The 23,725-nt window shown below is 55.3% G+C and overlaps 1 protein-coding gene across 9 annotated transcripts; it reads right to left on the bottom strand.

The window, feature by feature from the left end:
- Positions 1-292: 292 nt before the first annotated feature.
- FCHO1 (FCH and mu domain containing endocytic adaptor 1) lies at positions 293-22,133 on the bottom strand. Of its 9 annotated transcripts, none has more exons than XM_082652144.1 (26): positions 22,077-22,133; positions 17,467-17,558; positions 16,327-16,401; positions 15,037-15,178; positions 13,489-13,641; positions 13,144-13,248; positions 11,998-12,096; positions 11,809-11,905; positions 10,678-10,722; positions 10,485-10,563; positions 9,728-9,752; positions 9,249-9,336; positions 8,617-8,789; positions 8,510-8,534; positions 8,084-8,135; positions 7,430-7,521; positions 6,764-7,039; positions 4,770-4,882; positions 4,573-4,660; positions 4,309-4,417; positions 3,442-3,597; positions 2,992-3,124; positions 2,351-2,550; positions 1,646-1,701; positions 968-1,132; positions 293-407 (listed from the first exon to the last, which is right to left on the bottom strand). In XM_082652144.1, the coding sequence occupies exons 1-26, from the start codon at positions 22,101-22,103 to the stop codon at positions 385-387; spliced, it is 2,688 nt and encodes an 895-aa protein (XP_082508270.1). In that variant the 5' UTR covers positions 22,104-22,133; the 3' UTR covers positions 293-384. The 9 variants fall into 9 exon arrangements, with proteins under 9 accessions (XP_082508270.1, XP_082508272.1, XP_082508275.1 ...); XM_082652146.1 differs by having other exon boundaries at positions 2,351-2,529; XM_082652149.1 differs by having other exon boundaries at positions 6,764-6,922.
- Between the last annotated feature and the right edge of the window lie 1,592 nt (positions 22,134-23,725).

The raw sequence follows: 23,725 nt of genomic DNA, 5'->3' as shown, positions 1-23,725 counted from the left end.
TAGGTTGGGGGTGGAGGGGCAGGGCTAAGGATTATTAAGGAGATTAGATTTCTCCCACCCATCCGTCTTTTCTTCCTCTCCTCTCTGGCGATGTGAAGGAAACTTCCTGGAGCAGGAAAAGGCTTGTTATTTATTTTATTAGAAAATAGAGTGTTTATTTAAAGAACATTAAAAGGCCAAGGACCTGCATGAGAGTTGGCATGAGCAGGAGTGGATCTCAGGCTCAGCCAGTCTGAGTGTTGGGATCCTCTCCATGGAGTCAGGGCCTCAGGGGAGGCCAGGGTGGGGGACCCTCGGGTCTAGCAGGAGGGCCAGGGAGCAGTCAGCGAGCACCAGGACGCAGTGCAGAGCTGGGGCCAGTGGTGCTGGTCGGCCTCTGCAGGCTCAGCAGCTCACCAAGTACATCCCTGTGGAGGCAGGGTTGTGAGGGGTGCGGGGGGGGCCCTTGCCCCTACCCTGGGATCCCCCAATCCTCTTCAAAACACCCCCCTGTAACTCACTGTTCCCACTGCCCCATGGACCCCAGCAGCCCCTTGTGGGGACGGGAGAATGGGGGTGGGGATGGGTGCAACAGAGGGGCTGCTGGCTCCCTGCCTTGGGTTCTTGCAAGGATGCCGGCCAGGGGACACTTCTTCTATTATTGGCTGCACCCGCGGCATATGGGAACTTAGCTCCCCGACCAGGGATCGAACCCGTGCCCCCTGCAGTGGAAGCTCGGAGTCTTAACCACTGGACCGCCAGGGAAGTCCTGTAGGGGACACTTCTTGATCCCTGTCATTGGGGCCCTGACCACCCCTCTCCACCTGTGCCTCCCATCTTGGGTCTCCAGGCCCCAACACCCACCTATCCTTTCCAAACACCCCAAATGCCTCCCCCAGCCCCGCACCCTGGCAGAAGCAGGGAGTGGGGCTCAGAGCCCGGCCTGGTCTTGGCTCCGGAGATGCGCAGCGGCAGGGCGAGGGCGTACCTGTGGCGAACCTTCTCTTTACCAGTGACATGCGGTAGCCACTCCCCACCAGCTCCAGGTCCACGCCGGACAGAGTGGCCCCCTCGCTGGTGAACTGAGCAGCCACAGGGCTGGGTGTGCTGGGCCCCGAGCGTGGCTCCCAGCTGGCAGACAGGCGGCCAGAGCCTGGGGAGGTCTGAGGTCAGCTGTGTCCTGTTCCCCGACCCCAGTCCTGCTGTGACCTGGGCTCCTCCTCAGCCCTGCACCCGAGCCCTTTGATCTGTGGCTCTGTCTGTTCTGTTTGACTTCCTCTTGTGTCCTGCACCCTTTTCCTTTGGCCCCACGGGGCTGTGTGTGGTTTGCAAAGGAATCCTGCCTCAGGGCCTTTGCACCTCTTGTGCCCACCCCTTGGGATGCCCTCTCCTCCAGCTTCGTCAAAGCCCTTTCAAGCTTTCCTTGATGCCTACACTGCCCTGCTCTAGCACATCCCCAATCCTCCCCTAGTTCGTTTTTAAAATCTTTTTAGCTGTGTCGCGCAGCTTGCGGGACCTTAGTTAACCGACCAGGGATCGAACCTGCGCCCTCAGCAGTGAAAGTGGAGTCCTAACCACTGGATTGCCAGGGAATTCCCTCTCCCCTAGCTGAAATAAGCCTCTCCCATTTGAGACCCCCAAGACCTTAAGCACAATCATAACTCACCCCCTGTCTCGGACACATCCGGAAGCTTCCATAGGAGCCTCTTCTCCTCCAGGTTCCTGGCATCAAGAGAAGCTTGGTCCGGTCTCCACCAGAAAGGACATGGGGAGCCCAGGGTCCCAGCTCAGTTGCCCCTTGGCTACATGACCCGAGAAAGCCGGGTCTCCTTCCTGGCCTCAGTTTTCCCATGTGTGAAATGGGGGTGGGGTGTGGAGCAGCTGGTTCCTGAAGGCTCTACAGCCTTGCAGCACTTTTAGATGATGCGTTTGGCCCTATAAATTTGGCTTCTTGGTGGCAGGTTCTACCTTTTGTACAAAACAAAGGCAACATTGTGCAGTGACTGAAAGCCAGGGACCACCAGTGGGTGGCTGGGTTGAAATCCTGGTGGAACCTAGGTAAGTGACTGAGTCTCTGTGTGCCTCAGCTCCCCCTCCATAAGTGGGGATGATGGTGGCCAACCCCTTGAGGGATTGCTAAAAGCCCCAAGCCTGTCAGTGTGTGCAGAAAACAGGGAACAAGCCTGACATGTAGGAAGCTCTCGGTGTCAGACATTGTTATTGCTAGTAACATCACCCTTAGCTCCAAGCAAGGTGAGCCCACAGGGAATGGTCAGGCCTAGGGTGGACCCTTCAGTTGGTGTATCAAAGGGAGCTCTGCTAGGTTCTGGGGGCACTGCTGAGCTTCCCCAGGCCTCCCACATGCCCTCACCAGGTGGCAGCCGGCTGCAGGCGGACGTTGGTCACAGGCTCCCCTATGGGCAGCAGGATCTGGACATTGGTGAGTGGCGTGGACACGGCTGTGACACCAGGCCGGTAGCAGTACTCCACCGAGACCTGAGTGAGGGTCGCCCCGCACTGCCAGTGGGTGCTCAGCTGCAGAGGAACGGACTGGGGACCGGGGCGGGAGAACTAGGGGAAGGGAGAACAGGAGAGAAGACACGGCTTGAGCCGTCCTGTCCTGCCACACCGCATACTATTCAGCCACACTGCCCCTGCCATGCCACCCGCCATTCAACTGACCTGACTGCACTGCCTAGGACACCCCAGGGGCTCTTTGTTGATGAGAGGCTGTGTTACAACACGTCTCCAGCAGAGGGCAGACGAGTGCCCCATTCTAACAAAGTCTTGGGGACAGGTGCCAGCTGCCAGGTCCTGGGATCGGACCTCTTCTAATCTGCACGATGGGGCCATCTGCACTAGTGGAGGCCAGGCCCCCCTACACTGCCCACCCCGCCTACAGCTCACCCCACGGTCATTGCTATCAGCCTCCATTTCTGCTGCCTGCTCACCCTGTCCCCATCCACCATCCCCTCCCTGCCCCCTCTGCCCCCCGCCATCCACCTGGCCCACCTGGTACCGCAGCAGCACTACGTTGTAGTAGGAGGCAGCTGGATTCTGTTCTGCCTGACGCTGCAGGGCCTCAGTCAGAGCCGCCATGTTGAGCCAGAAGTCTTTGGTCTCAGGGTCGCTCTGGGAGGGGTCACTGCAGAGACCGGGAATAATCACCCCAACCCTCGGGAGATGCCGTCCCAAGGGCCTCCAGCATCCAACCTACACCAAGGGCTTCCTAAAGATGCAGATTCCCAGGCTAACCTTGGGACCAATAAAGCATAACTCCCAGGGAAGGGCAAGGGTGGGAAGCAAAAGACAGAAGGAGAGTGAGTTTCAGAGAGAGAGAGCAGCTTGCCCAGGGTCACACAGCAAATCCCGGGAGGCAGAACAGGAATTCAGAGCCGGGGTGCTCCTGGCCCCCACCAGTCCCTGGAACCCCCTAACTTTTCTCCCTTTCCTCAACAGTACCTGAAGAGCAGGTCAGCATTGGGGTGGAAGTGCTCAATGGGGGCCGTGTGCACGAGGCGGAAGCTAAGGACCGGTGGGGGTGGGGTTCCGCTGAACACGCGCACGATACCAGCAGGGAAGGTCATGGTCAGCTCCCCAGTTACTCGAGCCAGGCAGCTGGTGGGGGCGGGTGGTGAAGGCACTGGGCGTTGGCTCAGGGCTGTGCCTGGCACCTCACGCTCCCCTCTCTCCTAGTTTCACTATAGCCTGTGGTTCACCAGGTCCCTCAGAATCAGCAAGGCTCTGACCATGGCCAGCCTCCCAGCCCCAGCCTCCACCTCTTGTGTCCCTGCCTGGACAGCAATCCAGACACCAGGAAGAATCCACACTGGGCTGAAGGAGACAGGAACACCCCCTTCTCCAGTTCTCTTTTCCCCAGGCCACCAGGAAGCTCAAAGCAAAACATTCAGTTTTGTAACTGTCCTCAGCTTAGGTTTCCGGTCCAATACTCTCCTCCTCTTTGTGGCTTGATCTTAAGGTCTTTTCGGCTGGGCACCGCCCCCAGATTATCCCTGGTCCCTCAACTCACCCTTAACCTGCCCCCTCCACGGGCCTGGCCTCTGGTCTTGCTCCCTTCAGTTTGACGCCCACAGCAGCCTCAGAGGAGTTCCTCTAAACCGTGGCTACATCAATGCCTAGCCCTGCTCAAATGCCTTCCATGGTTCCTACAGCCCTCAGGATGGGTCTGGTTGTTTAGCTCAGTGTTCCACGGTAAAGCAGATCATGAAACCCATCTGAAAGCTGTCCCTGCCGGAACCTAGATGCACAGCCCCCAGGGAGCCCTATGTTTGCCTGTCACCATCTGCACTGTGCCCCACCACTGTGTACCTGGGGTTGTGGCCACGGAAGTAGGCGTGGACATACTCAGTGAAGGCAGTGGCCACGGGCAGGGCATCCTGGGAGCCCAGGACCACAGGGCTTGGGCCCCGGGAGACTCCTGGGGGTGGCAGGGAGGGAACGAGGGACAGGCAGAGTGAGCACAGGTCCCAGGCTCCGGAACCCGCCCTCTGCCGACACGGCCTCCATTGTATCACTAAGCCACACACCCGGATCAGAGAAGGTGAAACTGAGGCCCAGAGAGGACCCACGTACCATGTCCTGTCTGGGATGAGAAGCTGGGCCGTTCTGGGATGGTGCTGGGGGCTGAAGAGCCCAGTGGGGAGGGGCTCAGGGAACGAGACTGGAAGGGAAGAAGATAGGCCAGCCTGTGAACACCCTAGCAGCAGTGCCCCGATGCTGACCCTGGAGGCGACCCCCAGCCCGGCTCCTGCCACCCCCCCTCACCCTACCAGGTCCCCGTTGCTGCGCATGAGGGGACAGGATGCTTTCCTGGAGCGAGGTCTCCGGGGTGGGGCTGCCAGGCCCTCCCTGGCTGCAAGGTCAGCAGGTACAGGCATCAAGTCTGGGGAATGAGCATAAGAACAGACATGGCTGAGCTGCTGCCTGGGCCTCTCCAACCTCCCCAGGGGAGGAACTCAGCCCCAAACTGGGAGTTGGGCTTATAGGAGGAGACCCCCTGATGGTTGGGAGTCCTAGGGCTACAGAGAAGGTGCTGGACAGGACTGTAGACACCATCTGCAACCCTGAGTCTCCCAGACACTACACTGGTGGCTCAATAAGGGGTGAGCTCCCCATCACTGGGGGTATGCAAGCAAGGGCTGGATGCTCAGGAGGTAGGCACTCTACGGGGGGGGGGGCGGTGAGGATTTGGCAGAGGCATTTTACCCAACATTTGGCAGTTCCAAGGGTAGTCTCCCACCCTGGCTTGCGTCTGAGTCACACCCTTCTAAATTAACTAATCATGGTGTAACACCTAGGTTCCCCTCGCTCTCTTGCTTCACTAGTGTCCCTGCTTTGCTCCATCTACAAACGCTTACTCGCCCATCTCCCCTCCTACCTACACCCCAGGCTGTGCCAAGGTTCTCAACAGGGTTGGATCCTTCATGATGCTGGGGCCGCCCTGCATACTGTAGGGTGTTAACAGCCTCCCTGGCCTCCACCCCTCAGACGTCAGGTATACCCCACCCCCAAGTGGTGACAATCAAGTAACAGTGGTGACATTGCCAAGTGTCCCCTGAGGGGCACAACTGGCCCAGTTGAGAACCTTAGTTCTACAGTAAAGCGCAGACAACTGTATCTGTCTACACTCACGGTCTACACTCACTCCCCTGAGCCCTCCCTTGAACCAGCTCCAACCAGGCTCTTTCTTTAACCAAGGATGGTACCAAGCCCCCCACCCCACCCCCCGCCACCCCGTCACCACTGCTGGGGACCTCATGTGGTCACAGCCCACAGTCTCTCTGACTCAGGCCCCCAGGAGCCAACCAGTAGCCAATCCCCTCCTTCCTCCCCCCCTCTAGCCCTGCCCCTGCTCCAGCCTGGGCGCTCTCCTACCCTCTCCCTGGGCAGCCTTCCATCCCACTTCAGCTTGCTGATGTCTTCATACAGCTGTCCACAGGGTGCTCCAGCCTGGCCTCCCCCATCCACCTGCCGTCTAAAGGCCCAGCCTTGACACGCCCCCACCCCAGCTTCTTCCGCCCCATCTTCCCTGCTCTTTCGGCCCTTCCCTCTCCTTTCAGCTGCCCTCAGGCCCTCTGCCCTGATTCCTCTGTTCTCCGGGTCCCGTGACTGTCTTCTGGCCTTCTCCCCACTGTTACCCCATCACCACTTACCTGGACTCACCTCCCTCGTCTCTGGCTCTCATCCTTGCCTACCAAGCGGTCAGAGAGAGCCTTCAATCCGAGCAGGTCCCACCCCTTCTTTGCTCACGGCCCTCCCTCCTGTGGCTCTGACCCTGCTAGGGGTAAAACTCACATTCCTCCCTGGGACCACCAGCCCCCACCTGATCCCATCTCCCTGCCGACATCTCCCCCTCCACTCCCTCCTTCTCCCTTCATCACTCTGCTCCACCTGCACTGGCCTCCTAACTGTTCCTCAAAGGGTCTTGCCTGCTTCCACCCCAGGACCTTTGCACAGGCTGCACCCTCTGCTGGGAATGCCCTTCCCCCGCCATGTCCATATGGCTGCGTCCTCACCTCCATCAAATCCCAGCTCAGATGTTCCCTCCTCAGGGAGGCCCTACCCTTCTGAGTCCTCACCAGGCACCTGCCACCTCCTGCCTTGTTAAATATCCGTATCACTACTGTCCCTGCAAGAGTGAGGGTTTCTGCCTGCCTGGGTCCCGGCTGTGTCCCCAGCATCCTGTTCAGACCCTGGCCACATTAGGTGCTCAATCCTCCCCCAGGACTCAGATAACTCTCAGACTAGGGGTGGAGGAACTCACCTCCTCCAGCCACAGCCTCCACCCCCCAGGGACCCGGGGATGGTGCGAGGGGCTGTGGTGAGTCTGATGGCAGCAGGGGCTGCGTCCCCCTCGACTCTGGGGGCGGCACCCTACAGGTAGGTGGGCTCTGTGGGGTGCCTGGGCGGGGAACCCAGGAATCCGGGGAGGGGCCGGGTGCCACGTGGGACGGTGAGTCCAGGCCAGAGTCCTCCACGTTCTCGGGCGACGAGGAAGAGAAAGGCGAGGGGCTGGAGGTGAAGCCGAGACTGCTAGAGCCTGGGGGAGGGAAGGGGGCAGCCAGCTCCAGACCCCACTCACACGGAGTCCCGTCCATCCTCCCGCAGGCCACGCCCATGTCGAGGAAGGTCCGCCCCCATTCGATGTCTCCCCCACCCCCCCTCCACCCCAGGCCATGCTGTCTGGCTACTTTCACCTCCACTGATGCCTGCCTATCCACTCATTGTCATCCTCACTCCCACGAAGGCCACACCTTCTCGCCGGCTCCGCCCATTCGTGCCATGGCCCCGCCCACCCTCACTTTGACCCACAAAGGACCCCCACAGTCCTCCGTCCGGCCTGGCCCACGGTCCTGAGCCTCCTGTCCTTGCAGTGGCCCCACCCTTCCTCCTGCTGGCCGCCCGTGTCCCTGAAGCCCCACCCCATCACCTGTAAAATCTTCATGGTCAAAGGCGGACTCTAGGGGAGGCCCAAAGAGGTTCTTGGAAACCTGCTCGTCCGATTGCAGCTTCTCTGCACAGCTGGGGACAGGGAATGGACAAGAGGGGCGTTTCCATGCCTCCTCCCACTTCGGGACCTTTGTACTTGCTGTTCTTGGTCTTGAGCTCTGTCCCCCACGATCTCCCTGCGGCCACCTCCTGCTCCTTTTCAGGGCTCAGCTCAGAGTCCTCGCACCTCCCCTGCTACCCCTCCACCACGGCCCCAACTAAAGCCACCCACTCCTGTTTTCCATCACATTGCCTGCTTCAGTTTCTTCACAGCACTTGGAAGCATCGAATATGCTCTAACTTATTTAGTATTTAAAAAATCTGAGCCTCTAGAGTGGGACTCTGAGGAGCACCTGTCTTGGTCATTTATCTCCAGAACCCAGCATAGCACAAGTACACATAAGGTGCTCAATAAATGTTCATCAAGTGAATGACTGAGTGGTCCCTCAAAGACGGCACGCCCTTAACTCCCTGCCAGGATAAGAGAAGGGGAGTTGGAGACATGGGGAGGCAGCAGGGGAGGAGGAGAGAGGCAGGGATGGCCCTCACCTGCCCACTCATGTGGGCCCAGTGCCCCATCTCCCATGGAACCCACCTGCCAGCCCTTGGGGCAGATCGAGGCCTCTGTAGTTTCCCAGCAGTGTCCCCTGCAAGAGATGCACCTCCTTGAGCCTTTCTGTCACCAGGCCTGCACTGCTTCCCACTCCACACACCAAGGAGACCAAGGTTTGGAGCTGTCTAGTCAGCTGCGCAAGGTGACCAGCAAATCAGGCAGAGAGGGGTTCGAACCTGAGCCCACTTGTCTCCAGTTTCTGGCTTCTTTCCCAGCCCCAGCGATCCCTTTTGGCTCTCATTTAATTCTCACAATGACCCCATTTTATAAGAGGAGATCAGAGTGGGTAAGCAGCCTGCCCCAAGTTACACAGCAGAGCTGGAATTCAAACCCACACCCACACTCCAGGCCCAGTCTCCCTTCCACGTGCTCCTCGTCAAACTGAAGACCCCTTAACAGGCTACTCACGTGAAGAATGGCGTTTCATGGTGCCCTGTGGACAAAGGGGTGGCATCAGGTCGGTGGCATCCAGCCAGCCCCACCTGCCCCACACACAGCACCTCCCCACGCCTCACCCCTGGGCCAGGAGGGAGGATGAGGCTGCCAGCTGTGGCCCTAAGCTGTGCTGCGGCTGCCTCGGGGCTGCAGGTTGGGGCCCGGGCCGGGGCGGGCTTGATGTGCACGTAGAATTTGCGGGGCTCGTCATCATCGAAATCGGAGTCGCTGGATGAGAAGCGGGAGGGCTCCGCTGTGCGTGCACTGCAGTCAAGGGGCCAAGCGGATTCTAACACGGGGTTTCCCTCCAGTCAGCCCTCAGATCCATCTCTTCCTGCTCACATCCCTTCGAGGCACTGCACAATTCCATCTCTCACCACTTGCCACCCTTGCCTTGACACCATGTATTTGCCATTCTCCTCCCCCCACAAGCCTTCATACAAGCATGCCCTGTCCTAACTAGTAAACTCCTATTCAGCTGCTAAACCCCAACACCGGTGACCCCCTCCTCCAGGAAGTCCCCTTGGCTCCCCCTCTGGGGTAACCAAGCTCCCCTCTCTCCCTCTTGTTCAGCCCTGACCCCGCAGGGGCGAGTGTCTGCATTTGAATCTGCTTGGTTCACAGCTGGAGGCTCCCCTCAGGATGTACACAGAGAGGGTTGCTAATGGTGGGCGGATCACTGTGGACAGAGCTCTGTCCTTGCTGTGCCAACAACTGCCCCCAGAAGGCGCCAGGAGGATATTGTTCTGGGTCACATCAGGCCGGACAGTGAAACCTTCTTCATCCACCTCTGGACATGTCTGGGGGGACAAGTGGTGAGTTAGTCTCTCTGGCACCAAACCTCCCATCTCACCCTGCCATGCCCCCCTCCACCTGTGGGCCCTGACTCAGACCGAGAAACAACCCCAATGGCAATAACGATCTTCTCGCAGTTCGTGGGCAGGTTCTTGGAGGAACAGAACATGCCGCAACCTGTCCTGAGGGGCAAATCGAGGCTAAGAGGGGACATTGGTCCCTCCCACGTGGTCCATGGGAGTTTGCAGCCACGGTGGAATTTGAACCTGGTCCCTAAGCTGTGCTACCTCTTGCCCCTTGAGCTCCAGGCTTGGCTTCCAGGTCTGGGCAGGGGGGCCAAGGTGGGATGGACCCCTCCCACTTGCAGCCCGGCCTGGCCCCTCCCATGGCACTCACCCCTGAATCGGGCTCCAGGGAATCTCTGGGAATGCAGAAGGAGGTGTCAGTGTCAGCTCCCCCACCTCCTCTGGCCCTCCCCTCCGCCCCCAACACCAGACACGGAACCTGGGGCCAGCCCCTGGGCTGCTATGTTGTCCTGAACTAGCCCTGCAGGTGGTGGGAACTTGGGGCTTGCTTGGGGCCGGGGCAGTGAATCTGGAGTTAGCTGAGCACGGGGTGTTCTCAGTCAGCTTGGAAGCGGAGGAACCCTGGAGTTAGTCTGAATGTAGGGCTCACCTTGGCAGGGAAATAATGGGGCTAGCCTTGGCAAAGAATCCTGGGCTAGCCTGGGCAAGGGTAATCCTGGGCTAGCCAGGGAAACCATGGGCATAGGGAGGAATGTGATACCCGTCTGGGCAGGGAGACTCTTGGGCTCATCTTAACAGAGCAAGAATTGCCAGGCTAGATTAGGTGGGGAAACAGTAAGCCTAGCCTTGACAGAGGGAGAAATCCTGGGCCAGCCGGGAAGGGGGAACAGGCAGGCCCTGGTCTAGTCTTGGCAAAAGGAGGATCCTGGACTAGCTTGGGCAGTGGTAATATTGAGCCAGTCTGGGACAGAGGAGCTCCTGGCCTAGCCTGGGTAGAGGGACTCCTGGGCTAGCTTGGAATACGATTCTCCTGGGCTACCCTAAGCAGGGGCCTTCTGGGATACCCTGGGCAGGGGGAGGGATCTTGGGTTAGCCTGGGCCAGGGCTGGGTTGGGGTGCTTCCTCACACAGCTGCAGGTGGCTCCCGCTCCCGCCGGCTCAGTCCTGGGAGACGAAAGGCCTTGGCTCCCCGCAAACGTTTCATTGCTGAGGACAGATGAGGGGGATGCAGCTGAGCCCTGGGGGGGTTCCCTTCCCATTCAGCTCTGTCTCCCTCATCCCTGTCGTCCAGCCTGGGCATCCAGGCCCAGACGTACTTGCCTTCCTGCAGGGCAGCTGCACTGTACGCCTCAAAGTCCAAAGGCCCTGAGACAGAAAAGATTGAGAAACTCAGCTGGGCGCGGAGACTGGGCCTGGCAAGGGTAGCAGTATACCTCTGGCCACACAATGGCACCTGGATTTGAGCTCAAGACCAGTCAGGGTCCAGGGCCTGAGCCAAGATGCTGAACCAGCCCCAGAGATGGTCATGAGTGGGATGGGCCAAGTGTTCTGGTCCTGCCTTGGATGGTTGCCACCTTGGGATGGACCGGAGGGGGCACTGCCTGAGTTACTTCTTCTACCTCCAGCATTTCTGCGTTGGGTGGTTCAGGGGATGGACCATAAGTCTATGAGATGGGCTGAGCCTCAGGTGCCAGGATGATGACCTGGGACTCTCTCTCAAGGGTGCTGGGGAGCCATAGAGGGTATGTAAGCAGGAGCAGGGCATGACAAACCTGGAGCCAGTGAAGGGCAAGAGTGGGGGCCCACACAAGGAGAGGTGACCTGAGCTGGTGCTGGGCTATAGAGACAGGAGGGAGAAAAGACAGACCCTAGTGGTTGACTAGAGCTAGGGACGTAAACTGTGTACCAGCATCTACTGAGTGCCTACTATGTGCCAGGTACACATTTTGCCCTTTATCTGCATCAAATTACTGAACATTCACAACACCATTAGGTGGCGGTTATTATCATCCCCACTTTACAGGTGAGGAAACTGAGACTCAGAGAAGGCAAGACAGACGTCCAAGGTCACACAATGAGCGACAAAGAAAAGACACAAACCCAGATGTGACCCCAAAACTTTTGCTCTCAATTCCTCCTCAACTCTGTATCTGGACATTTTCAAATTGGTCTTTTGCTCAACAACCCTCAATGGCTCCCTTGGGCCCTCAGGGAAAAATCTGAAAGGCTGAGCTTGGCATTCAAGGTCCCTCTGGTATCCAGTTGTAAGAGATTTACACATAAGATCAGGCAGCAGATCCTCTTCCTCTGTGGGCTGCTGAGTTAGATTTGTCATCAGCCCATTTTTCTGATGAGGAAAACGAAGCCCAGAGAGGTTCATTCTCTTCCCTCTTGAGTCCTGTTCCTTCCCTACAGCTCCACAGCCCAACCCCCACAGATACCCAGACTCACCAGGCTTCTCCTGGCCTGTGCCCTTGCTCTCTGCAAACTTCCTCAGCAGCATCTCCACGCTGATGTTTTCTATGTTCTGCTTAAACTCCTCATGTACCTGGGCCAGGCGGACGAAGTGTGTAATCAGGCAGGGCCAAGGCCCTCTTTCCCAGAACCCCAGCTTCATTCCCCACCCCTGGCCCCACTCACCTGCCCAATCTGCACATGGGTGTCCTCCACTGAGTGAGCATAAGAGCCCAGCAGGGCCTTCATTTGCCGCAGGTGGGTCTCCTCCATGGCTTGGAAGCGCTGAGGCAGGAGGGGAGGGGCAAATGGGAAGGTGGGGCCACAAGGAGTGGCTATGTGACCCAGCCTGACCAATAAAGATGTTCCAATCCCCTGGCCTCAGTGATTGGTTTGGGGAAGAGCTCTGGGATTTCTGCTGGAACCATGGAAGAAAACACTTTCATACCCTAAGTCAATGTGTTGGTGGATGCATGTGGGGGCTGCTGGTGGCTACTTTGCAACACACACACACACACACACACACACACACACACACACACACACATCCGGGAGGGTATGTCTGCCTGGGAGTAAAGCCCTCAGGGAGAAAAACAGACTTGAGAAGCAGAGAGGCACAACTTCCTGTCAATGCCATTGGAGCACCTGGATCCAGCCGTACCTGAAGCTCTGCCCCCTGAACTTTTCAGTTCCCTGAGCCTATACGTCTCCTTGTCAGTTTGAATGAAGATTTCTATCACTTGCAACTTTCTATCACTGCAAAATCAGAAAAAAAAATCTGATTCTTAATCCTGAGATCCCAATCTGCTTTTCAAACATTTGGGTAGACAGAGACCCAGAGAGGTGCAGTGCCTTGCCAAAGGTGGCAGAGCTGGGGAGAGATGGAGGCTGGACCAGGAATCCAGGCTTTTCAGCTACCATGACATGTCAGGAGACTCTTGGCTTCTAAACTCTGCACTGTCTTCTTCAAAAACCTCATCAGTGATAATAAAAATAATAATACTAATACTTCATAGAGTGGTTTCTATGCACCTGGTACTGTCTGAAAACTTCACATATGGTGACTCATTTAATCTTCACAACAATTCTATGAGGCAGGTACTATTACTGCCCCGATTTTACAGGTGGGGAAACTAAGGCACAAAACTGACTTGGTTTTTGAAATAATAATAACAGTAACAATAGCTAAGTGGCTCTAGAATTCTACGGCTTTAAGCCTGTGATTCTAAGGCTTCTGGAGTCGAGGGTTTGGAAGGTTCTGGACTTCTAGGGCCAGAGCATCCTGGGCCCAGGAATGTGTAGGTCTCTAAGGTACAGATGCCTGGTTCTTACCAGAGCTGAGTCCAGCATCTTCTGCTCGAAGTCGGCACGGGCTGAGTTGTACTTCTCCACTGAACGCCGCAGGCTCTCTGCTGCCTTCTTGGTCTTGGTCTCTGCCTAGGAGGCACAGGGAGGGGACAGAGTTGAGAGGGTGACACTCAGGGCACTTCCCCCGGCCCCATCCCCCAGCAGGTAGACTCCTTGGGGTGCCCAGCATGTATGTGGTTCATGCAGGTTCAATGACCATCGCTCTGTGATATGTTTTCACTCTCCCAGCAGGCAGCTCCGTCACCCCCGGCAAATTCCTCTGACCTGTGTGGGCCAGCGGTGGCTGGGGACCTGCAGCTGTGTGCCCACCTTGTCCATCTCCTTCTGGCTGGTGCTTTCCCTCCGCAGCCGCTCCTGGTCCATGCAACGGTTCAGGTAGTTCTCGCGGGACTTGGGCAGGAGCTGGCTGACGCCTGCAAGGACCTGCACAGCGTCCAGGGTGCCCACTGCTTCCTCTTTGCACTGTGGGAGCGGAGAAGAGCATGCGGGGCTTCCACCTGAAGCCCCTGCTGGGGTACAGGACCTGAGCAGACCCCAGGTGTATGCCATGAAATTCCCAGCTTCCCAAACTCTGTGGGATTCCAGGTCCTAGAGAATACTTTTTCTGAGTATTCTATGAATTTCAAAAATGTTAACTCTTTAAATAGGTAATATTTACACATAATTCACATTTCAGAAAGTTTTAAGGGATGAGTTCAGGTAAAAAACTCCCATTATTACCATGATACTTCTCCAGAAATAACTGGCACATGGACCATCAAATGTGCCCATTTTTTATGAAAAATGGCAACAGTCCGTACTGTTAAACTCAGTTTTTTCCACTTAATAATTCATTCCCAAGATTGTTCCATATCAGCCTGTAGAAAACTTCCTTGTTCCTCAATTTTTTAAAAACTGTGGTAAAATACATATACAATAAAAGCGGCCATCTTAACCATTTTTAACTGTACAGTATGAAGTACTACCAACTCCCTTTTTTTTTTTTTTTTGCGGTACGCAGGCCTCTCCCTGTTGTGGCCTCTCCCGTTGCGGAGCACAGGCTCCGGACGCGCAGGCTCAGCGGCCATGGCTCACGGGCCCAGCCGCTCCGCGGCATGTGGGATCCTCCCGGACCGGGGCACGATCCCGTGTCCCCTGCATCGGCAGGCGGACTCTCAACCACTGCGCCACCAGGGAAGCCCCCAACTCCCTTTTTTAACGGGGGTTAAAAACCACAGACTCAAGACTTCCCTGGCGGTCCAGCGGTCAAGACTCTGCACTTCCACTGCAGGGAGCGCAGGTTCGATCCCTGGTCAGGGAACTAGGATCCCGAATGCCGCACGGTACGGCCAGAAAACAAAACAAAACAAAACAACAAAAAAAACCCCTGCAGATTCTAGGGATCTGTAAATGCAAAGCCTTTATGACTCTAGAATTCTAAGCTTCAAATATTTTGGGATCCTGAGAGTCTAAGGTCTGGCTCTTCCAGAGTCTAGAAACGTCAAATAACAAGATCTGTAGCCCCTGATGCTCTAGATCAGGGGTCATTTTCACACATCACAAAATATTCTTCTTTTGGTTTTTTTTTCAACCACTTAAAAATGGAAAAACTATGCTTAGCTCGAGGGCTGCACGAAAACAGGTGGTGGGCTGGATGTGGCCCGTGGGCCGTAGTTTGCAGATCCCTGCTCTTGAATTTTGAGACTGAAATTCACCAATGCTCAGGTCTGTGAGATTCTGAGTTTGATGTCGTGGAATTAACAGAATTCTCAGAGGCACACACCAGGGGCTGGTGGTTCCAAGGCCCCAGAAGTCCTGGGATCCTGGGAGCCGCTGGCATCCCCCATCCACCAGCCTTGTGGTACCCACAGCACACACCTTCTTGTGTGCCTTAAGCTGTTCCTCGCCGTAGCGGAGCACGTCCTTGATGAGGTCCTGCAGCTTCCGTGTCAGCTCCAGGTGGCAGAGCGCCAGCTTGTCTGAGGAGACTCGGAAGACCTCCCAGAGTGGGGCGAAGGTCCTGGAAACAGGTGGGGTCACACATCCCGGGCCCAGCAGGCCCCGCCCCCCAGGGACCCCTCATACAGCATGGCTGGCATTGGCTCAGGCATCTAATGTGTGCCGGGCCCTGCTAAGCATGAACACATATGAATTCATTTAATCCCCACTGCAGTTGTGTGAGGTGGGCCTGTGGCAGATGGGGAAACTGAGGCATGGGAGGCTCCATAACTCACCCAAGGGCCCTCAGCAAATGAATATCAGAGCTGGAATTTAAACCCAGGCCGAGGCCCCGCAGTCCTCTGTCTGGACTCCAGGCCCCGCCTGATACTCACAGGCAGCTGAGACTCAACCTGCCCAAATCAAGTTTGAGGGGCTTTCCCACCTCGACAGAAGACCCCTCTGGCCTCCCCCCTGCCTTTGCTCTCTGCTGCCGCCATTTCGGCCCCCGACAGAACCTTTGCCCCACGGGAGCCGCAGGGAACTTTGCAATGCCAATGGAACCACATCACATCCTGGTTTAAAAGTCACCTGTGCATTGGGGCCCTGTGGCCCCTTCCCTCTATTTCTCCCCTACTTCATCTCCACTTTGTCCAGGCCCTGCAGCCATGCCAGCCTCTTTGCTCTTCCTTGAACATGTACGGTGCGTTGCTGCCTCAGGGCCTTTGCACTAGCTGAGCCACCTGCCCGGGTCTCTGTCCTGCAGACACCCCCATGGCTGATTCCTTCGCATTACTGAGGTCTCGGCTCCAGAGATAGCGGCCAGCCTCTACTGCTCCTGTTCTCTTCCTAGCACTTTTCTCCCTGGGAAAGGACTTTGTTCATGCTTGTGGTTAACAACCATCTCGTCACACATCCCAGATGTACACCTATGAACAGGGCATGAAGGTGACTGGAGGCTTTATCTGTCTTGATTGCCCCGGGCCCCCTGGTGCCTTGAACAATGCCTGGCACACAGTAGGTGCTCAGTCAATATCCAGTGAATGAATGAATGAACTAGTGAATGAATGAACTATATTCCTCTGTCCAATCAGCCCCGTAAGCAGGGGGATGACTCCCTGTTCCACATATCACAAGCGTGAAGAGATGTCCACCCAAGGGCAGGCTCCTGTTGCCCCCCCCAGCGCACCACACCCTTGGCCACTCCTGCCCCACCCAGAGCCCACTCACCCCACCGAGGTCCCGTTGCTGGCCAGCTTGGAAAGTTTTGCCATTGCCTTCGAGTAGGTCTCTTCGATGGTGGCCCTGGGTAGGAGGACAAGGTAAGGATGGGGAAGGTTCTGAGCACACTTGGGAAAGGCCCCACACCCCTGGGCCTCAGTTTCCCCATCTCAAGCATCTAAGCAGTGTCTCTCCAGGAGAACGATACAGTCCCCTGACAGGGGGAGGTGTTCTGGAAATTCATGGGAGAGGTTTTAATCCTTAAGTAAAAACATCAGTAGTAGTAGCAGCAGTAGCAACAGCAGATAAACAAATTTTTAAGCACATAATATAAATGTTTTATATGCTTTGTCTCCTTTAATTGCAGAAGACAAACTCGTATTTCCTCTTTCCCTCTAGACACTGCTAAATGCCTACCTAATATCCACTCACATTTTCATCCTAATAGAACCTCAGTTTTGTTTGGGGTAGCAGTGTGCCCAGTTAAAACCCGTTACCCATTGGGGTATTTTCTGAGAGAGGCACCCGTGGGGTAGCATAAGCAACAGTGGATGGATCCAGGGTCTGAAGGCCCATAAAATAAAGAGTGGCCCCTGTCCTGTATGGCTGCGACAGGTCCCACGTGACAGCCACAAAGAGAAAAACCTGGTTAATAATCCTTTGGACTTTCTGCCCAGATTTAACGGGCGTTCAGCTGCTGAGAAGCTGGGGAGCAGAGGCTGCCTTGCCATTTGAGTTTATTATGTTTTCTCAGACGTCGGAGCATTGACATGCTGAGATGCAGATTATTTCATTATACATGATTTTTCTTTTATCATACTCAGGGCCCCGAGACTGAGTTTTCAAAATTCTCCTTGTAAGTAGGTCATATTAGCGTCTCTTCAGGGGGAGGCGTTAGAACCTGGTGATCGTCATTTAAGATGGGGCATGGGGCTGATAGTGTTGAGAACCATTGGTTCGGAGGGTCTTCAAGCCCATTTGCTTCCTGGAGACCCCAGGGGCCTGGATCCTTTCTGGCAGGGTGTGGTGTGGTGGAAGGATGGAATGGGCAAGGGAAAAGGGGGGCACCAGGGTTGGGGCACAAGATGAGCATGGCTGTGTGGACTGTGGGACAATGGCCATGGGGTGGGTGGGGCTTGGGGACCTCACCTCTCCCGGATGAAGTCAGCCAGCTCCTTGGTGGAGATGGGCCCCTGCTTCACGCTGTGGTACAGGACCTCAAAGCCATGGTTCTTCTCTCCCTGCAGGGAATGGGGGTGGAGATTGAGAAAGGGGATGGAGAGGACATCAAGGTTACCTAGCAACAGGGGCTGGGCTGAGGAGCTAACCAGAAGAAGTCCATCCTCTTGGTTGTAGGGATTGGTTCAGGCCTGAGCCAGTCAACCTGTTGCATTTCCCCCTCATCACAAGGATTGGTTCATGGGCCTTAATTTGGTCCAATCAGAAAGAAGCCTGGGAGAATTCCCTGGTGGTCCAGTGGTTAGGACTCTGCGCTTCCACGTCAGGGGGCCCGGGTTCCAACCCTGGTCAAGGAACTAAGATCCCACAAGCCACGAGGCGTGACAAATAAATACATAAATAACAAAATTTAAAAATAAATTAAATAAAAATTCAAAAAAAGAAAGAATCCTGGGATTTTTCTCCCATAGTTGAGGGAGAGACATTCTCACTCGCTGGTTGTCTCTCTGTCACTATCTTTCTGTCTTTGTGTGTGTGTGTACCTCTGCCTCTGTTTGTTCCTTTCTCTAACAGTCTCTTCCCCTGTTTTTCTCTCTCTCTTTCCATAAATGATTGTGTGGTCACAGGAGATACTGGAAACCAAGTGGAAACCATGAACTTTGGAAAGAAGCTGAACCTGAGAGGGTCTGAATAAAAAGTGTGTTGAGTAGAGTTGCTGGATCAAACCAACCCTGAAAGCCACACTACTGCACAACTTTTCCATTTTATGAACTAATATGACCCCTGTTGCTTAAGTCACTGTAGTTGTGTTTTCTGTTCCCTTCAACATGAAAACTCCCTCTCTGAGAACCCCACAAAGCAGGATGCAGGTCTGACACCTCTCTCAGGACTCAGCAATATCCAGTACAGGGTGGGGCACAGAAAGGGCATTTCAGTTTGTCGAATAGATGGACAAAGTTATTTTGCTCTTACCTGGGACTGGTGGGAACAGAGCCTCTACCCTGGTGCCTGCTGATGCCTTGCACCAAACCTCTTTCCTCCTAGTTCTGGGGTCACCATGGTGGGAGAGGCCAGGCCTGTGCTGTGTGATCCAGATCAGTCACTGTCTCTCTCTGAACCTGTAGTGGCTCCTCATTAAGATGGGGGCAGGGAGTCACCTACCTCTCATATGGGGATGAAGTAAATACCAAGATGATCCACATCACGGTCCCCTAAAGCCCCAAAGGCAACCCTAGTTTCTGCTGATTCATGGTATTACTTAGTTATCATTGCTTTAAGGTGGCTCTTGTTTCTTCTCCAAATATATTGATTTAAAAGGGCAACGCTTACCACTATTCTCTTTTTTCTTTTTTTAAAAAATTGTTTTCTTATGTTTAGGCCACACCACACGACATGTGGGATCTTAGCTCCCCGACCAGGGATCGAATCCATGCCCCCTGCAGTGGAAGTGTGGAGTCTTAACCACTGGACTGTCAGGGAAGTCCCTACCACTATTCTAAGTGGAAAGCCAGGACCCCTTGCCATAATGAAGGGGACGGGAAAAAATAAGGCAACGACTATGTTTTAATGCCAGCCCGATCCTGTCACACGTGAAAGGCAACATGTCTGAACACTGAGCTGTCAGTTAAGAAGGGTGATCAGCTGTGGTCGGAGGGAAGTCGAGATATTTTAGCACCAAGTGGGGCCTTGTAATTAGACTGAAAGAGGAAGCTCATGGAGGGATCCAATGTTATTTAATTCCCGACACAAATCTCTAAAGTGATCCCTTTGGGAGCACTTCACAGACCCTCTGGAAATGATGGTTTCCTCCATCCTCCTCCAACCTGAGGGGTTCACCCTCCCAGTTACCTGGAAGCTTGAAGGATAAAGCCAGAAGTCACCACCAGATGATCCCTCTTGCTGTGCAAATGGAAAAATGGAGGCCAAGACTGGGGAAGACCCAGGACAGCCTCTTGGCCTCGCCAGCAAATAGCAAATGGTGCAGACATGCTGCTCTTTCCCACCACGGTATCCTTGCTGGGGCTGTTACTGTCACCTGGCTCACTAGCCTGCAACTTTCTCAACCCATCCAAATTCTTCCACCTCTCAAGGATCACTGCCAGGCCCTCCTCCTTCAGGAACATTCTCAGACCCTCCTCAGACCCCCACTTCCCAACATGCATTGTTGATCCCTCCAGCTCCCCAGGAATACATTTTCTCTTATACTTCTTTTTTTTTTTTAATTTAATTTTATCTTTGGCCTCGGCTTACGGGATCTTAGTTCCCTGACCAGGGATTGAACCTGCACCCTCAGCAGTGAAAGCACACAGTCCTAACCACTGGACGGCCAGGGAATTCCCTAGAAACATACTTTCAAGGCCCAAGTGTCAAATCCTCCTCTTATGCACTGGGTCACTCTGAGCCAGTGACTTCGCCTCTCTGGGTCTCAGTTTCCTCATCTGACAAATGGGGACAATGACAGCACTCACCTCCCAAAGGTCTTGGTGAGCTGAGGCTGGTACAAGACACAGGGCCTCCTGCACAGTGCTGAGGGCTCAGCAAACAGCCCCAGCAGGCCTCCGCCCACCCTGCCCAGGGGATCCTCGGGTGAGGCTGCACCAGGCACCGCCGCCCAGGCCAGCATCTGGAGCTGACTCAGAGCCAACTGCTGGCCCGTTTCCCAGACCTGGCAAAGCCCCCAGCAGTGTCTGGCTCCCCCAGGCTGGGCTGGCAGCCGAGGGTCCTGGGAGGGGCTGTCTCGGGCCTGTGTCTTCTTTCAGAACTTCTGGACTCCAATCTTGCTCCCACGCCAGCCCCAGAGAGATCTTTCTAATACAGCTTGATCATGTCCCTCTCCTGCTCACACTTCTCCCGTGGCTCCCCAGTGCCATCCATGCCTCTAGACCTGACTTGGTCCAACAAGACTGGGGCATCCCTGTGTGGCTTGATTTCCCCTGACTGGAGCCCCCTTCAGGCCAGTCAGGGCCCCAGCGTCACCCAGCAAAGAGTCACCAATACAAACAATAGATTAAAAAAGAAACAGACATTCCAGGGGTACTACCTTAGTCCTGGGGAAGCAGGAGTTTCATCCCTCTTTCCCAGATGCAGAACCTGAGGCTTTGAGATGCAAAGCCACCTGCCCAAGGGCTCCCAGAAGAGCCCAATTCAAATCCCAAAGTCAAAGCTCTTATCCACTGTGTACCAGGCTATCTTTGGAAGGAGGAGTTGGGGGTGGCTTCTATTTTCTCTTTGCTGGTCTGAATTTTCTGCAGCGAACTTGCATGCCTCATACAATGAAAAAGAATTTAAAAGAAATGTAGGTGCCGCATGCCATTAAGAGAAATTTAAAATAAATGTAGGTGCCGCTGTCAGAGCTCCAATACTTGGGCGACCACCGATCCTCAAAACGGTCAACCCCCACCCCTTACACAGATCATCACCAGGGCCTCTGAGAGTGGCAGCATTTTGATGGGGTCACACAGCCATTCAGAGGCAAATCCAGGGACTCTGACCCTTGGGAAGGAGATGGAGGTCCGTTCCCCCGCCACCACTCCGCAATTGGCAAGGGGATGCAGCCCCTTTAAGAAAGCAAGTGCTAGTAAGAGGAGCCCCAGCTGGGGAGGGAGAAAGGCCTGTTGCCATGGGCAACGGGTTGCCTAGCAACTGAGCTTCCTCTGCAAGCTCTGGGCTTGCAACTGAGGAAGGGGCTTTCTGCCCTGGTCCTTGCCTGATTCTCCTGTTCACACATCCTCTGTGGCTCCCCATTAGCCTAGCTCTGCGGGAGGAGTCCTTGTGCCCTCAACTGGCCACCCAGTGTCACATCTCTGGATTTCTGCCCAGGCTGTTCCCCCTGCCCAGAATGCCTTTCTGACATCCTGGAAAATCAGCCTTCAAAGCCCATGGCAAACACAGCTCTGTGTCCTTGCTCCTCCTGTGGGCATACCCAAGGCTGGGTTCAGCTCTGACCCTACAGGGCTGGGTGTATCTTACTGGCTCTGTGTCCCCCAGACTGGAGGCTTCTCAGGGTCAGGGCTTGGATGGAATCTCTTGGGAGCTCCAGCATCTCCCAGAGTTGGCTGGGTGTGGGGTAGTGGTGACAGGGAGGGAGGGAGGGAGTGAATGAATAAAAACAAGTCTGTCTCACTTGGCTCCTTGAGTCACAGTATGTGGTCCCCAGCTTGGAGGGCAGACAGGTGAGCGGGTCCCTAGGGGTCAAGTGAAGAAAACCCCCCAACTCTCCAGGATGGGGAAGATGTGGAAATTCCCTGGCTGGAATGATCCTGGATCCTGAAAGTTCAGTCTGGCCCTGGGTTTGAGCCCTGATTCTGCACTTTCTCACTGGGCAACTTCGGGTGAGAGATTCCTACTCTGGGCCTCAGTCTCCCTGTTCAACCTGTGACTTGCCCAAGATCATAAGGCCTATGACATCTGGGGGTATAGATTCAAACCCAGCCTGACTTTTCCCACTTTAATTTCTATCCCTTGCAGATCCTCCATCTGCCCAAGACTCTGCCCACAAGCCCCCAGGTCCCTCCATCTCCATAAAAGCCCCCACAGCCCTTCCAGGAGCCCCCACCAAAGTAACAGCGGATCTTACTTACCCAAAAATACTCCCCAAAATACGACATTCTGATGGCCTCTATGGAGACCCTCGAAGGCTCCCGTCTGGTGCCTGTGGTCTGAAGAGAGAGGCAAGTTTGAGCTGTAGTCATAGCCAGCTCGGGCCTGAGGAAGGGAAATTCCAACTGCTCTCCTTGTGGAGGAGGGAGAAAGAGGATGGAGAAGGAACCAAAAACCCCAAGGCTGGGAGTGTGCCAGGGCCCCTGAAATGATACAGCTCTGGGCATGGTCCTCAAGTAGCCCCCAGCCTAGGAGGACAGAGCTGAATACAGATGCCCAAGCCCTGTTGGGTCAGACTAAATGAAGAGATACGGGCTAGGGGAGCCTAGACTAGAGGAAGGGGCATAGGGGTTGGGATTTTAAAGCATGAATAGGAGTTCATGGTCAGGGATGGGTGGAAAAGCTCTAGGCCATTTCACATATGGAAAAACTGAGCCCTGCCCAGAGGGGAAGCTACTTGCCAAGGTCACACAGCCAGGAAATGACAGTGGATTTGCACTCGTGCCAGCTGAGTCCCAACCTGAGCACTCAGCCCCACGCTGGGCAGCTCCTGTGGGAAGAGGGTCTGGTGAGAGGTGGACACTGGGACTGTGATCGGCCTCGGGGTCCTTGAAGTGCCCCTAAGGTTCCCTCGGGGTCTCCTGAATCCCTCTACAACAGTCTCCATGTCATGCACACTCCTGTAATGGACAGCTCATCCCTCGCCATGGTGACCCAGCTGACACTGGTGCCCCTATGAGTCCCAACCTTACCCCCTGGAAGCCAATATGTTCACCTGGTATCTGAGTCACTGTCCAGCTCTGTGCCTCAGTTTCCCCATCTGCAAAACAAGAGGGAATGCCTAGAAGGGGTCTTGCTGGAGGACCCCAGGCCTCCCTGCAGAGGGGGCAGGGCCAAGCCACCAGAAGAGGGAGGGACACTTGGTGTCCTTGGCATGTACTTGAGGTTGGGCTTGTCACTGGAGCCCGCAAGCCTCATCCATAATTCATGACCCCGCAGGCAGCTCAGCAGCAGCTGGGAGCCCAGGAGGCACAGTAGCAGCAGGGACGGGGCTGGTGACTGCAGGATGGGAAAGCTCCCTGGGCCTCACCAGGAAAGGACTGAGCAAGGACCTTGGACAAGGCTGCCCCTTTCTGAGCCTCAGTTTTCTAATCTTGAAAGTGAGTTTAATTCGACCCATTATCAGCTAGCCCCTGGTCACTTGACTTCTGTAAGTCACTCAGCACCCATCATGTGCCTACCTGGCCAGGACAATACCAGGGTCCATGAGATGATTCAGCCCTGGGCCTGCTTCCTGAGGAGCCCTCAGTCTAGGAAAACAGAGCTGAACACAGATACCCCAGTCCTGCAGGGTCAAAGCTGAACCAAATGGAGGAACAAGGACTGGGGGACCTGGACTAAAGGAGGGGGCGTGGAAGTTGGGGTTTTAAAGCATGAATAGGTGTTCACCAGGCAAACAATTATTTGATTCAACAAACATTCCCAACCACCACCCTGTGCTGGGTGATGCTGGGGCCCCTGAGAAACTCTAGCTCCTAGTGTAGCCCCTGAGGAAACCCAGTCCAGCTGGGGATATGCTAAGCTGACATCCCAAGGGGGAAAAGCCCTAAATTCCCATCTCATTTCTTAG

This window comes from Grampus griseus (assembly GCF_964374135.1).
Source record: "Grampus griseus genome assembly, chromosome: 3".
In the NCBI taxonomy this organism is placed as follows: domain Eukaryota; kingdom Metazoa; phylum Chordata; class Mammalia; order Artiodactyla; family Delphinidae; genus Grampus; species Grampus griseus.
Note: the sequence above shows the minus strand (reverse complement) of the source record. Positions and strands in the feature narration are given on the sequence as shown.